This window comes from Limulus polyphemus, unplaced genomic scaffold (assembly GCF_000517525.1).
Source record: "Limulus polyphemus unplaced genomic scaffold, Limulus_polyphemus-2.1.2 Scaffold421, whole genome shotgun sequence".
NCBI classification, from domain to species: Eukaryota; Metazoa; Arthropoda; class Merostomata; order Xiphosura; family Limulidae; genus Limulus; species Limulus polyphemus.
The window spans coordinates 571,272-585,993 of record NW_013666031.1 but is presented as its reverse complement, the minus strand read 5'-3'; the positions used below and the strand labels follow the sequence as shown (position 1 = coordinate 585,993).

The following is a 14,722-nucleotide window of genomic DNA, read 5'->3' as shown; positions in this document are numbered from 1 at the left end:
CTAAAAGGTAATCCCCAACAGAAATATCAGTTCAAGGGCATTTGACTTTCAACATGTGTGAAGTTGGCTTACATCTACTAAAATTTCAGAACCAACATCTGTCAATGAACCCCAAATGAAGGTTTAAATAATATAAAATGTGCATGTCACATCATATGGCAAATCATTCTAATAAGTTTAAAGTGAACCCCCATCCCTAAAATTAGGCCAACAAATCTGCTGCTGAGCATCTAAAGTTTAACATAACATTTAAAGACAACAAGAGGCCTATTGGTATGTAGAGTTTATTTCATCCACTCAACAGCTGAAAAAAAGCAAAATCTGAACCTAACCCCAATCATTTAGATATGTATCAAGGCTCCTTTTTAAACTCCCTTGGAGGATAATATCGTAGATGGGGCCAGACCAGGGCTGTAACCCTATTTGGACCTAAGAGCACCTTACAGGTTTTGAGAGTACACCTGCATATTAACTTTCAAAATTTAAGTAAGAGTAATGATTCAAAATATTTCAATAATTTTTAACTCCAAAATGTTGTAAAATTGACATTTTATTATTATGTAACATTTATTTATATTATTTGGAAAAACAAAAGAAAAATTTCCAACTTTCACTTCTACACAATTTCAAGGATTCTCTCAGGTAAAAAATGCATATATAAATCTTTGTTACAGTTTTTCTGCTCATTCCAAATTATAGGTTTATATTTGTTAAGAAATTATCATCTCTTGAAAATATAATTATTCATATCTTGTTTTTCACAAGATTTATCTTCTGTTAGTGGTTTTATTTTTACAGCTCTTTGCTGCCGTTCCTTTCTCATGTTGCAGTGTGTGGTCTGAAAAATTATAATGAAGCTCATCTTTAAAATTAGTTGAAGCCATTGGCTAAATACCATACACTTGAAGAGAGCATATTATAAACTATGTACCTCAATGTAGAGTAAATAAAGTAGTTCGTTTCAGCAATAATTTGTAGTTTGTTAAGATTCTGACTGCCTAAAGCTTTTGGAGGGGTAAACAAAGGAATCTAAAAGGAACATCAGAAGACTTGAAAACAAACCAGAAATCTGGGAATATAGAAATTTAGTACTTATATATGAGTCTTGTACATTTTTTTTTTCTCAAATTCTTAATCAAAATTAACTCGTTTTTTTAGGGGTGCTTTTGATACCTTACTTAGCTTTTAGTTACTTAATGTATATAATTTAGAACATGTCCTAAAACTATTATAATTTATCCATTTTTCTAACTAAGCTATATATGTATATTAAAATATTTTCCGTACTTGGTCAAAGCAATCTTGGTGATAGTAAGCTATAAAACTGAAGCATAATAATTCAAAACTGATTGTGAGGATGACCTACTCTCATAAAGAAAGCAATAAATTAATATTTTCTATTTGTGCTGATCAAAAATAATCCAACAGCAAATGTTGAAGAGAATATTTCACATTTTTTAAATACAGAATATGCATTAAAGTAAGAAGAATAAATACCATAAATTTCCATTTTAGCTTGGGAATATCTAAAATTTAAGTGTGTAAGCCATCAGAAAATCAGCTTAGAAAATAATATGGAGGGGAAAGAAATTCTAACGTTCCAATTAGGTGTAAAGAAATGACATAATTTATTTAAATATTTCCTTTTGAAATTAAGTTGAAGCTTAAGTTAAAATTTGAATTGGAAAATACATTTTGATGTCAAGTTTATTGACATTGATAATAAACTAGTTCAATTAAATTTTGAATGAAATTTTGTAAAAAAGATCATGACGTAAACACTTTGCCCTACCCATATCTAGATGGTTAATAGTCAAAAACTATCAGATATGACTTATTGATTTCTGCAATTAAAGAAATATCAGCAAGATTTTAAAACTTGTTTGATTGTTTTTATACTAAATATTCATTTAAAGTTTCATAAAATGTCTTTGTCCTTTATTTATTATTTTTAGATTATTATTTGAAGTTAAATACAAGTATCATGTTTTTGACTAATTGGTAAATTCAAATTTAGTAATAAATAATAAAACTTTGCATTTGTATCTTTAGGTATTTCTATTTGTTTACTCTTTCATTTGTACTAAAACATCAAGTTTCACACAGTTATTGTTTAAATAGGCTGTAAGTTACAAATTAGCTACAGGAAAGTAACAACTGACCAAGCAGCATCCTTGTCTGGTCACATGGGATCCTTAAGACTTTACTTCTTCCTTACAGATATCTTCTGTTGACATTTTGTCCTTTGTCTTTTCATTATTTTTCACTCTTTCTCTTCTTCATCGGTTTCAAAAACTTTGTTGAATAGATGGTGAACTAAACTTTCTATTTTTTTTGTCAGTCAAATGTTGTAATAGAGTATGACCAACTTTCCAACTTCAGTCACTTTCTGTTTTAGAATGAATGGTTGTGTACACAAACAATTTTTCTTCAGTAAGTGAAGTGGCACATGATGTTAAGTTTATTGTCCCTTTACACAGTGAATATTCACCTGAAGTATCCACATACATGATTCTTGAATGTAATTGTGTACGTTCTGTTCATCACTGCTTGATTGATTGCCTGGATATAACTGTGTTCCTTTAAAATCTTAAATTTCATCCCAAGAACTAAGCACGTGTAACATAGTTAATGAGATATCTCACTAGTCACTTTTGTATTTAGTGTTTTTTCTATTTAATTTCATTGTAAATAAATTTAGGTTTAAATTTCCATAGTAATTTATTGCTCACTGCATCAATCTTTTTGTAATCTCATTTCTAAAATTGTGTAAAATTTTGTTTATTAAAAGAATCTACTACTTTCTGTAATTCTTTGTATGATTTAAACTTTTTCCCTACAAGAACTTCCCTTTTTCATACATTTTCATGTATTTACCCCTTCGTGCATGTTTGCAGACTACAGTACCAGTATCACATGGTGTTTTAGATCATTTCTAGTTGCCACATTCTGAAGAGGAATTTTATCAGAAAAATGGCCTTTTTCTTGACCTTGTTAACATTTCCCTGTGCTTCCATGAAAACATTTAGTTACAGTTCTTTTCTGAATGTTTTAAGCTTGTGTATTACAGGAGTTATGTTAATGACACTTTTGTAGTGTTTAACAGTGCTGAGTTGGGTGACAAACTTCTCCAGTGTTTAGATGGTAAACGTCCCAATATAACAATATAACGTTTACTGTAGAGGACCAAAAGAATAACAAACTCTCATTCTTAGATGTTCATGTCCTAAATAACCACTGAAGTGTATCATAAACCCACATTTACTGGATTTTATTCACATTTTGAAAGTTTCACTCCTTCAGTCTTTAAAGAAAATCTAATTAAAACCCTGATATATAGAACATTTAAAATATAAGGAAATCAAAACCTTTCTTGAATCAGAAGGTGAAAGCATTAAATAAAACTTTAGAAGAAATTGTTTTCAGTTGTTATTTCTAAATATAATATTCCACACAAAAACTGAAAACTAAGTAACCTATCTGTTGTTATGTCAGATATTTTGAAGAAAACTCTAACTGTAGTCGAATACTTCTTAGGCACTATTTCATGTGTAATTAAGAAGAAAATTAAAAAAAGTATTAAACAACTATATCTACAAATTCAGTTAAAATATGTCATTTAGAACAGAGTAGGTTAAAAGAGCTCTTTAACTTTAAAGACAAACAACATCCATTAAATACCTCGCTAGTGGTGTATGAGTTCAAATGCCAGATGTGCAACATGGGATATATTGGATCAACTAATAGAAGATTCTGCAATCAAATAAAATAAAATTGTAAAGCTGAAACTCATAACATATTAGTATTATTAACCATTGTTTAAATGAATGTAATTTGTACCTACCCCCAGTTTCTTACACATCATCCTCCATTCCTGGGAAGAATTTCACTTTAGAATGCTAGAATATCTTGCCATTAAGCAAAGAAAATCATCTCTTAACTAGAAGATGAGCATACTGCCACTACATCTTTAATTGTAAAAATTTAAAGAAATAACAGAACATTAACTTTGTCTTCAAACCTTGTTTACTGTTTTGAGCAAAGAGACTGTAGTCCCTTGTAACCTTATCAGTGAAGTTATTGACCTTTTTTATTATGTTAATGAATTTGATCATCTTTTTAAAAAAAAAAACTGACCATTTATCAAGATGCAATTTTCCTGTTCTTCCTTTTGAAAAATAGGTTTTTGGCTACTGTGTGATTTTAAAAGGAATTCATTCTTTCTTAGTATGTTTTGTTTGACTAAATGAACAAAAAAGATTCTCCTAAGCTTTATATAGTTTTTTTTACATTTAGTTTTTTTTCATGCATTTCTACTGTCTTAAACTCAAAATCTTCAGATAAAGAAGTCTATAAAATTCCATTAAAAACAATTCTTCCCATATTTTTCATGTATGTGAACAAACTTTCATATTAATTTTCTTTTTTTTATACTGAATTGTGTTGTTCTCTCTCTCTCTTTTTTAATTTTTATTTACCTTCAACATCAGGAAGGCACATATTCAAAGTTTTGTGTTTTATGGTATAGATTCCTGTGATTTATGGACATGAGACCTTTCTCTTCAACTCAAATGCTTATAGCATACACTATGCATATGCTAGTTGTACAAATCTTCTGGAACATTTTTATTTGGAGGGGATATACAAATATTTAATTGTCCTTTTGTTGATTTTGAGGATTCTTCAGTTGTCCTTTGTAAGATACTTTTGTGATGTGCATCAGCTATAAAAATATTCTCTCCAGATCTCCATTACTGAAGTCTGGTCTTAGAAGTAGCTACCGTAAGTTATATGTGTCTTTTTGTCTACCTTACTTTTCTTCTGTTATCAAGATCTTCACTTGGGTGGCATAGCCTTTGTACTTTTTTTTTCTGATAAGGCCCACTATAAGGAAAACCTTTTTATTTGACTCTCTGACATGTACCTTTCGTTTCATACAAGTAAGTTCTATATTTCAGGTTTCAATTCATTTTCCTTTTTTTGGATAGGGAATTCCATCCACGACACTAGTACTCAAACTACTTTGAAAATATCTTTTTGTACTTTTCCAGCCCTTTTCCTTTGATGAGTGTCTTCTCCAGAATTATTACTTGTGGAACCTTAGATTTTTCTTGCAGAATGAGCCCATTTTGCCTTTGATCCTTAATTTTTTCTTTGTTTTTGCACCAGGGAAGTATAGTTCTGACTTTGTTTTTCACTGAAATGTTATGTTTTTTAGATCCTTCATTTTACGAAATGTAGGCTTCATGGGTGATTGACTGCTTTACTCTTTATTAAACTTTATTTGCTTTTGTGTACTTCTGATATGGTTCTATGGTTACGTCCTATTCAGTTGTTTGTTAATATATCTAAAGTTGATATTTTTATAATTCAAATCAACATCAACAAGTGTAGATACTTTTTGCTGTATACAATTACCATTCTTTCCTTCCCACTTTTGTTTTAATCTCAAATAGAATAACAGGCTAGGAAAGTGGGCTTACGTTAGTCATATTTTGAGCATGTGGAAAAATATGACAGTTATTGAATGGTAGAGGGGTTTTGTTCTAAGTGAGGTGTAGCGAGTGAAAATATGGACTTGACACCATAGACTTTGTGCAGCCCTTGACAAATATTTTGAGATTTAGGAGCCAACCCAAACACCTAGAAGCCAGGTTCAATATCGAAAAGTTATGGAATATGTTTTGGGTTGGTTGTGTGGTTATGGTACAAGGCATACAGTTTTACACTAAAAAACAAAGGGTTAATTATTAAACTTTATTATTTATCTATATTAAAATTAAACTTAAATATGTGCAATTGTTAAAATAGTAGACTAAATAACTATAACTTAGGTGGATTCTTGTAATGTATGAAAGTAAAATAAAAGTAGTCACTGTTATAATGATAGGCCAAGCATGTTGTTTCAGAATAGGTCTAATCTACTCATAACTACAACACTGTACAATGATAAGGAAAGGCCTTTTGGTGTGCCTAACCTAACTTCACTACTGTTTGTACCGGGAAATGGGGGCTATATTTATTTACTTTCACAGCAATGAGTGCATGCTAACGATCATATGGTATCAACAACCACTTGTTAGTTTTGCCTGAACAAACTGCCTTTGGTCCCATCTGAGTCTTTTAATTGAGAGAAAGAAGAAAAACAAAATGGCATGAAATTAGTAACACATTGTGCAACTGCAGCTCTTCATCTCTGAAAAACTTGAAGTGCTGAATCTGCCATTAAAATCCTAGAAACAAAGTTTGATTTCGGACTCAGATAACATGAAAATAGTTTCTAACTTTCAAGAGTTCAGAACTGTTCTAGATTTGAATTCTATTTAGCACATCCCTACACACGAATAAAATGGGAGAAAATACTATTTGCCATGATGAAATTCTTTATTGCACCTGGCACCTGGATTTGTCAAGGGCTGGCTTAGTGCAATTGTAAAAATTGTTATAGTTGGCTGTTTTTATATAAAATTAATTTTAGTTATAAAAATAACGTCTTCAATACTAAATGCGAGATAGTATCACTATCATACAGATATCATGTAAAATAATGTTTAACAACACTGAAATACAGGAGCAACTAACTTCAACAGTATGATGCCATCCTCCATTTTTTGCTTAATAAACAGTTAACCATATTAAAGATGTCTCTTTGTATTAGAATGAATTTCTTTATGTGTATAGCTAGCTCTCTTCTACCCACCCTGATGGTATGATGTGTTACACATAACATCTCTGTTTTTGTTTGCTTGAAGTGTAGTATGTTTGAAAATTGTTATAATTTTAACTACCAAGTTTTACGGAAAGAGATCTTGAACAAATATGATTGTCATTTTGTTCAGTAGTTTGCTAATATATAATGGAAGTTAATTAGTATTTTGATTTGAATTATTTGTTTTTATTAATTGTTAAGGTATGGACAAAAGTTAACATTTAAAGAAAAAGGAAAGGCTTGAAGAACTTGCTGAAAACAAATTTATATTTAAAGAATAAAAAATGTGGACCATACACACACACACACACACACATTTACATATATATCTATATTACAAGCAAATTAGGCTATAGTGCATTAATAAGTCTGTTAAAGTAAGTTTTTGAGTTAGCAAGATTCTTAGGCAATTTGTATGTTATCATCAGCCACTTAGTTCACTCATTAGATATAAATTTTGGCACACTTTTTCAGTTTTGTACATAACTGTCATTTTTTTATTGTATTTCAGGTTGAATCATTCATCTTAGATCAAGCAGACTTGGATGAAGAACCAGTACTGGATAATACATCAAAATTCTTGTTACCTGGAGAAGGTGCAGAAACCCTAGAGCTGCATAGTATAGATCCAGAAACCAGGGCAGAGTTAGAAGCTTTTTTTAAAGTACCTGGCGCATGTGAGTATATTTGTAGTCTCTAATAGTGAATATGACAAAAGCTAGTACAAAATACAATTCTTACATGTATGTTCCAAGATATGTATGATTGTTCCAAAACATACATACCTCCGCTGACACTAATAGCTATTTCTCGACCTTCATTTGCCATCTAATGTTGTGTTTGCATGCTCCAGTCTTTATATACCTCACTTGACTGTCCTCAGCAATATCTAATTTGCAAAACTTTATGCTGGCCCTCACATGCCCTATATGCAGGTACTGTATATAAGCACTGTATGCAGACAATAAAATCACTTTTTTCTTCATAAAGTGCGAGCATTCAGACTAATGTTTTGTGATTTACATTTTCTTAGTTTTCGCATTCTGATAATCGGGAATTCTTTGTTTTGTTATCCAGAGATATATTTTATTGAATCTGTTTTTAGTTTTTTCCTACAAATATATTACAAAAAAAAAATTGGATATGAATTCCCATGTAACGGTTTCAAGCATGGAGGCTACTTAGCCATCGTCTATTCCCCCTTTGTTATCTAGTGGTGGTCAGCAGTCGGGGGGGGGGCACTCTCTGTGGAAGCTGTCCATAACCGGAATCGGGGTGAGATCGAGTCCTTCATGCAGTCCAAGGATATTTCTCCGGGAGGTGGTGATTTGAATTTTCATTCTGAAACCGGGTATATTCTGGGGATAATTTAGACTCCCTGTTTCCTGCTCCTTCTTTCACTAGAGCTTCCTCTCCTGAGGACTCATCTGATCAGTCACCTTCTGCCCATTTTTCTGCAGTTAGTTACACGTGTTTGTGAAGTTTTGGAGATGCAACCAGTTGCTTGTGAGTCTACCCCTGCTTTGTTGTCCAATCGTTCTCAAGAGGATTACTTAGTTTTTCTCCTCCTCCTGATATTGCTATGCATGGAAGGAGGTTTGCAATACAATTACGTGAGGGTGTTGTTATGCTCCTCCCCCTCATTTATCTGAACAACATACCCTGGCATGTCGTCAGAGGATGATATATACTTAGACACTAAAAGGTTGGATACATTGTTGGATCTATGGGGTGACAGGTACAAACCTGTTATTTCTCTTAACAGGTTGCAATTTTTGCAGATTCATTTCACTCTTACTACTGTTTTAAGGTACTTCTCTTCCCTTCAACTTTAGTCTAAAGCATATCACCAATCACTTCAACAATTTGATGACGAACTGGACCATTTACTGGTCACTATTATGACATGTTTGTCCTCTTCAGGACTTGCCTTGGTGGCATGGTTGGTCTGTTGCTGAGACTTGTTGAGTTGTGATGCATTTTTTGGAGGGTATTCACTTACCTTCTTCTGTCCTTCGAGATTTACAGGAAGCACCTTTTTTTCAGCCTTATTTATTTGCTGGAATTCCAGAATCTTTAGCAGCCAGAGTTGTTACAGTATGTTTGCAGTTTTTTTTATCGTCTTTACTGCTCGATCCTATTCTACTTCCATTTGTAGTTCTGCATATTCATCCCCTCGTGTCTCAAGGCTCCCTCCTTCCACTCCTCATTCCATTGGTTGTCTTAATCGTTTCCATCCTTCTTCTCAGGAGATATTTTGTGGGCCGGTATGTGGACTTCTTCTGACAAGTTCATATCTCATTACATTCACGATCTGACAGATTCCTCTTCGTCATCCCCCTGTGGCTGTGTTGACTACTTCTATTAGATTTTAACAGGGGGGGTGAGTAACGTGTTAGCAGACTTAGTTATTGTTCCTTTCTTTTCTAGTGTCCCTATTGATTTTTTTTTATCCCACTCATTGGCGAGTGTTGCCCAGTCGGGTATGCTTGTATTTAAATTCTGCACTAGCAACCTTTATATTGGTTCCTGGCTCCAATGGGCTCTGTCGAGATGAGGTGTTCCATAAGACTATCTGGACACAATCCTGGATGGTGATATCATATTACATTTCTAATGAACTGCTACTATCATGAGTAAAGCTGAAGGGGATTTTGCCAGTCCCTGCTGATCTTAGAGCTGAATCTATCAAGATCAATTTTCTTTTAAGAATTAGGGAACGTGGTTCACCTGTAGTACTGTTTCCAGAGAACTGTTCCTCAGGACACCCAATGCTTATGTTCCCCTCTTACTTCTACTAGTGGAGCTCGGGATTCCTTACCACACCCAGTTCCCAGTCACTGGGGTGATGGACATAGGATTTACCTTTGGAGTATTGAGTTTTCTCCACTCTCAGAGAAGAGGGCAAAGTTGGGGACCCTCCTACCTGGGTCCCTGGTAGTTTTTTCCCAGATGTCGGTAGGACCAACCTATGCAGGAGCCTACTCATAAAACCAGTCAAGATTTGACGATTAGCTATCTGGTGGGGGGTGCTCGGACCCTCTTACGAACAGTGACAGGTCTTATGTTGTTCATGCAGGGTGTCCACCATCTCCTCGTGAGTAGGAAAAGTACCTAAATATCTGCTATTTCTTGCAGAATGTTATGAAACTACAGTACAATGTTATTAGTAAGTACATATCCTAAAATTTATATTGTCATGACATTCCTGATTCCAACAAAGACTTTCTGGAATGATATTTCTTCCCATCCATCAGACTTATACTATAGGGTATTTTTACAGTGTTATTGATATTTTGATCTGAAATTCACCAGATGAATTCTCTTGTTAGGTATTTATTTTACTAGAAAACTGGTGAACTTATAATTTTACTAAAATTATTATGCCACCTTAATGAATATTAAGAAAGAGCAGTTTGTAAGCATAATGATACTTATTACAGAAAACACTAGAAGTTTCAACAATACCTTGGACTGTCTTTTTTAGGTATGACACAAAACTAAGCATACATGGCTTAATATACAAAGACGATGTTTGTGAAACCAAGGATTGTATACAATGATGTATGGGAATACAAGGTTTATAAATAAACGAATGTTGTCATTTAAGGTTGTTGAACTTTTACAAGTGAGGTTTAAGAGGAGGAAATTTTCAATGTTGGTCAAGCGTGGGAAAGAATACTAAATCAATAAAGTCAACCAAAGTTTACTAATGTCAGCAGGACCATTGTTATGGTTTAGGACAAAATCACCTGTTTTCATAATTTCAATATTTTTAAACAGTTACTTTCTATTCATTTTTGGGTTGATATAGGAGTTTTCTCAAAGTATGCTATGCCCAGTTTCAAACTTATAATGAGTAAATGCAGATTCTTAATTTTGTGCTGCTCTTTATATTTGTAATATTTTGCTCGCCACTATCATTGAGGCTCCCACCTAAACTTGCATATTCCCATGTACTATTGCAGCACTGTAGCATGCAAATGAACATGTGACAACCGTTCACCAATAGGAGTGCAATACACCCTCCTATTACAGTTGATTCTCTATGTACTAATCGTTCAATCCTCACTTCTCAATTTGACACTTGCATGTTGAGATATGTTTTTTGCTCATGCAAGTGGTTAAATTTTTCGCAATTTTTGAAAACATTTTTTTGTTGTCTTTGACTATTTTGCCCCTTTGGTCAAGGCACCCTCCTTCCTACTGTCCACCAGATGTTGGTTCCTGGTGATCAAGTATTGGTTGGAACCAAACCAGCCACATAAGTCCTCATATGTGTTTGGATGGTACCCACCTGTTACCATGGACTGGACAAAAAATTCCCAATTCCTCCAGGATTTGGACTGTAGATGAACACCAACCTGGGCTCTTCACCTTCCTACTGTCTGCTGGATTGTAGTTCTTGGTGAATCTGGTGTTGGTTGTGTTGGAGGTACCTGCATGCAGAGGTGGGCTCTTGTTACGGAAGCTCCTCTTCCGTTACATTACTATAACACATTACTAAAGGGCGAAGAGTATATCTGGCTCAGAAGTGGTGTGGTCTCCCTCTGGTGTGTTGTCTTTAATTCTTTCTAACACCACATGGTTTTCCTTTGGGTACTTCCTAAAGGGGAATTATCTTCTCACCAGCCCTCCATTGGTTCATTGTGGGATTCTAGGTTTTTGTGGTGAAGAGGTAAGATATTGTATTGGCAATTAACATTTTCCAGAAATGAAAATGTATTTCCAATAGATACTTATCTCCGCTCACATTTCCCACCCGTTCACCCCACTTCCAGTGTGGTTTGATCTGACCAATTTTGAAGTGGTTAATAGTTGCAAGGTTAGAGAGGGCACTAGTTATGATAGGAGTAGTGTCACACTCCTATTGGTGGAGGGTTGCTGCATAGTCATTTGCATGCTAGTATGCAGAAATAAGTGGGAGTATCAAGGCTAGTGGTGAGTAAAAAATTTTGCCAATAGAGGGCAGTATAAGTTGAGAAAGCTTTTTGTGAGGTAAGTATCTATTGGAAACACATTTTTAGTTTAAGAGTATGTTAACATTGGTGAAATGGTGCCTTCCACCTAGAAGTATAGCTTCACTGGATGCCAAATTGTTGGGATGTATGGATGGAAAAAAGATCAGAACCTAGAGAGCATTTGGGATGGGAGGAAAATCTGCATTAATCATACACTGCACTTACAGGGTGGATGCATATATATATATATATATATATTGGGTGGTGGAATGCAGGAATGGGTAATGCAGTTTTTTCTCCCATCCCAAATGCTCTCTAGTTTCTGATCTTTTTCCTTCTCTACATTTTTATTACTAGTTATAAAACAACTGCCAAGTAGGCCAACTGTGATTCACATTCCTTCACATTTATTGCTGTAATATTCTAAACATTCCTTTTAGTAGGATGTTACTGCACATTTTTCAGACCATTCTTTAATGTACCTCATAGAAATTTAACCATTTTAAGTTAACACACTTTTTTTTTCAAAATATGAGAGAAGCGGAAGGAGTGATCTAGTAATTTCCAAAAGACTAAAAACTCCAAATTGCTACAACTTTCTAATGACTTCAGTTTCACACATCATAGGCTTATAGTAAATTCTAGAAACTCTAATATAAGAACAAAGGATAAGCCTAAAAATAACATGAAAAAAAACAAAAATAGACCACTTTAAACTTCGCTAAAGTAGGACACCTATTAAAAGATAACTGCCAAGTAATTCATAGGGCATTCAAAAATATGTTACAATGGAGGCAAATACATCACCAAGTAAACATGAAATTAACAAACATTATACAAGAAAAATACATACTAAGTAAAATAATTTGGTTTACAAAAATTAAGAAATTACCTATCAACCATTTGTTTTAAAAACTGCAACTTTTTTACAAACTTACCTAGCAAAGCCAGAAACACAGACAATCATACCTTTTATTAATCACAACCTAATCAGGCAAATTGCTCAAGAAAGTTACACTTTAACATAATCTTTGAACATGTTTGCATCATGGCTTTTAAGGCTTAGTGTTATATGTATATTAGGTTAGTCCTTATTTTCAAGTTTTGATTTACGAAACTCTCACTCATTCATTTTGTTTCAATATATAAATAAGTAATTCACACCAAATTTTATAAATATGATATAAGATTTAAGGGTTGCTTAAGGTATTTGAAATTTTACCATGTAACTTGCATTATGTCTGAATACTTTGGATATACAAGAATGTTCCAGAATATTCTTAATAATTCTGGAATGCTCTTGCTGATTATTTTGGAATATTGTAGCATATTCTTGAATATTCAAGAGTATTCCACATTATTCAAAATGTTTGAAAAAATTCCATATATAAATAATTCATTCTGTCATTTTTTACTTTTGGAATATTCTGTATTGTGTTTTCGAATTTGGTCTTGCACGTGTTTTGAAAGACTATGAGCTTTCCTCTGGTCCAAATGTTGCAAATTTTCAATTACTCTAGCAATCCTTGGAATACATGCATCAGTCCTACAGTTAACCATGATGAAGTAGCAGAAGCCATACAGGAAGTTTAGGACAATGTCATTGAGTTTGCTACAAAACAACTTCAGGTCAGCCAACCTAGAGATGATTATTGAGAGTTTCTCGAACCATCCATAACATTTCTTGATGGCATCCCTTCTTGTGGAGTGTGATTTATAGCATGTGGAGCACTGCATCATGAATGATTGATAGCCAAGGCATTATATTCCCTCAAGATCTAAAAGTTTAAGCTCATTGGCATTGAGGAAAGAGGACTCTGTGACATTTGCATCATTGTTGTTGAAGTTCCCTTTTTTTTTTAGGGCATGGTTCATTGTTTCTGATGCCATTTCTGCTCCTTAGAATGATTTTAACATCCAGTAGTGTCTTATTAAGTATAAGAAGGTGAATTATGCTCTCTCAAAATTTGCCTGTCACAAATTCACTGGACATCTGTGGTATCTCAATGAGGATCTCATTGGTTTGGCATTCCTTGATTCAGCTGTATCCACAGAGACAAAACAAGCAATGGTAAAGGTACCAAATGAGAAGGAAGGTATGGATGAACCTCCCAAGTGCATCTAGCTGAATATCAGGAAGTTTGAGGACATGTCTTGAAGATTTCATCACAAAGAATACAACAGATTTCATCAGATGCTTTGAAATCCCATTTGTATTTCTGGATTATGACCCAGAGTCGTGGGAGCTCCGAAAAAACAACAGAGAGGCACTACAGACAGTTCAACACTTGAATGTAGTAAATAACAATGCCAAAAAGAGTTATGGTCCTGTTGATGACTATAATGCCATCATAACAAAGAAAGGAGAACAGAAACAATTCATCCTTCAAGCTGTGCATTATCATAGAAGATGCTTTTCTAACAGCAAAAAGGAAACAATAATGATGCAATAATGGATAAACACCTCAAAATCATATAATTATGTAATTTTGCTATTGTACATTGGATAAAATAATAATATACTGTAATTTAATTATTTATGATTCATAAACATGTTTTATATCATATAGTACATATGGTACCAGGTCACTGCAGTCTAAAACTTCAATCCCACTGAGTAACCTCTAAATATGGTCAAAAATGGATGAAGTTTGACATTTAATGTTTTTTTTTTTTTTTGTATATTAAAACAAAATGATGTGTTGAGAACTTCAGAATTTATAACCTGAAATTTTACCTGCAAACAAGGACCACTTTTATATGTTTTAAAAACTTTGAAAATAGTAATGTGGGATTCAGTATCCCTTCATACTGGGCCCGGCAGGTTGCAGATTCGAATCCCCGTCACACCAAACATGCTCACCCTTTCAGCTGTGGGGCATTATAATTTGACAATCAATCCCACTATTCGTTTATAAAGAAGCAGCCCAAGAGTTGGTGGTGGATGGTGATGAATAACTGCCTTCTCTCTAGTCTTACACTGCTAAATTAGGGACGGCTAGCACAGATAGCCCTTTTGTAGCTTTGTACAAAATTCATAACAAACCAAACT

At 33.7% G+C, this 14,722-nt stretch overlaps 1 protein-coding gene across 1 annotated transcript in view; it reads left to right on the top strand.

Annotated features, from left to right (window-relative positions):
- Positions 1-14,722, top strand: part of LOC106458148 (ankyrin repeat domain-containing protein 17-like) — a 145,292-nt gene that overhangs the window by 1,358 nt on the left and 129,212 nt on the right. Inside the window, 1 exon segment of the mRNA XM_022384299.1 lies at positions 7,221-7,386. Coding sequence (XP_022240007.1) covers positions 7,221-7,386 — 166 coding nt within the window.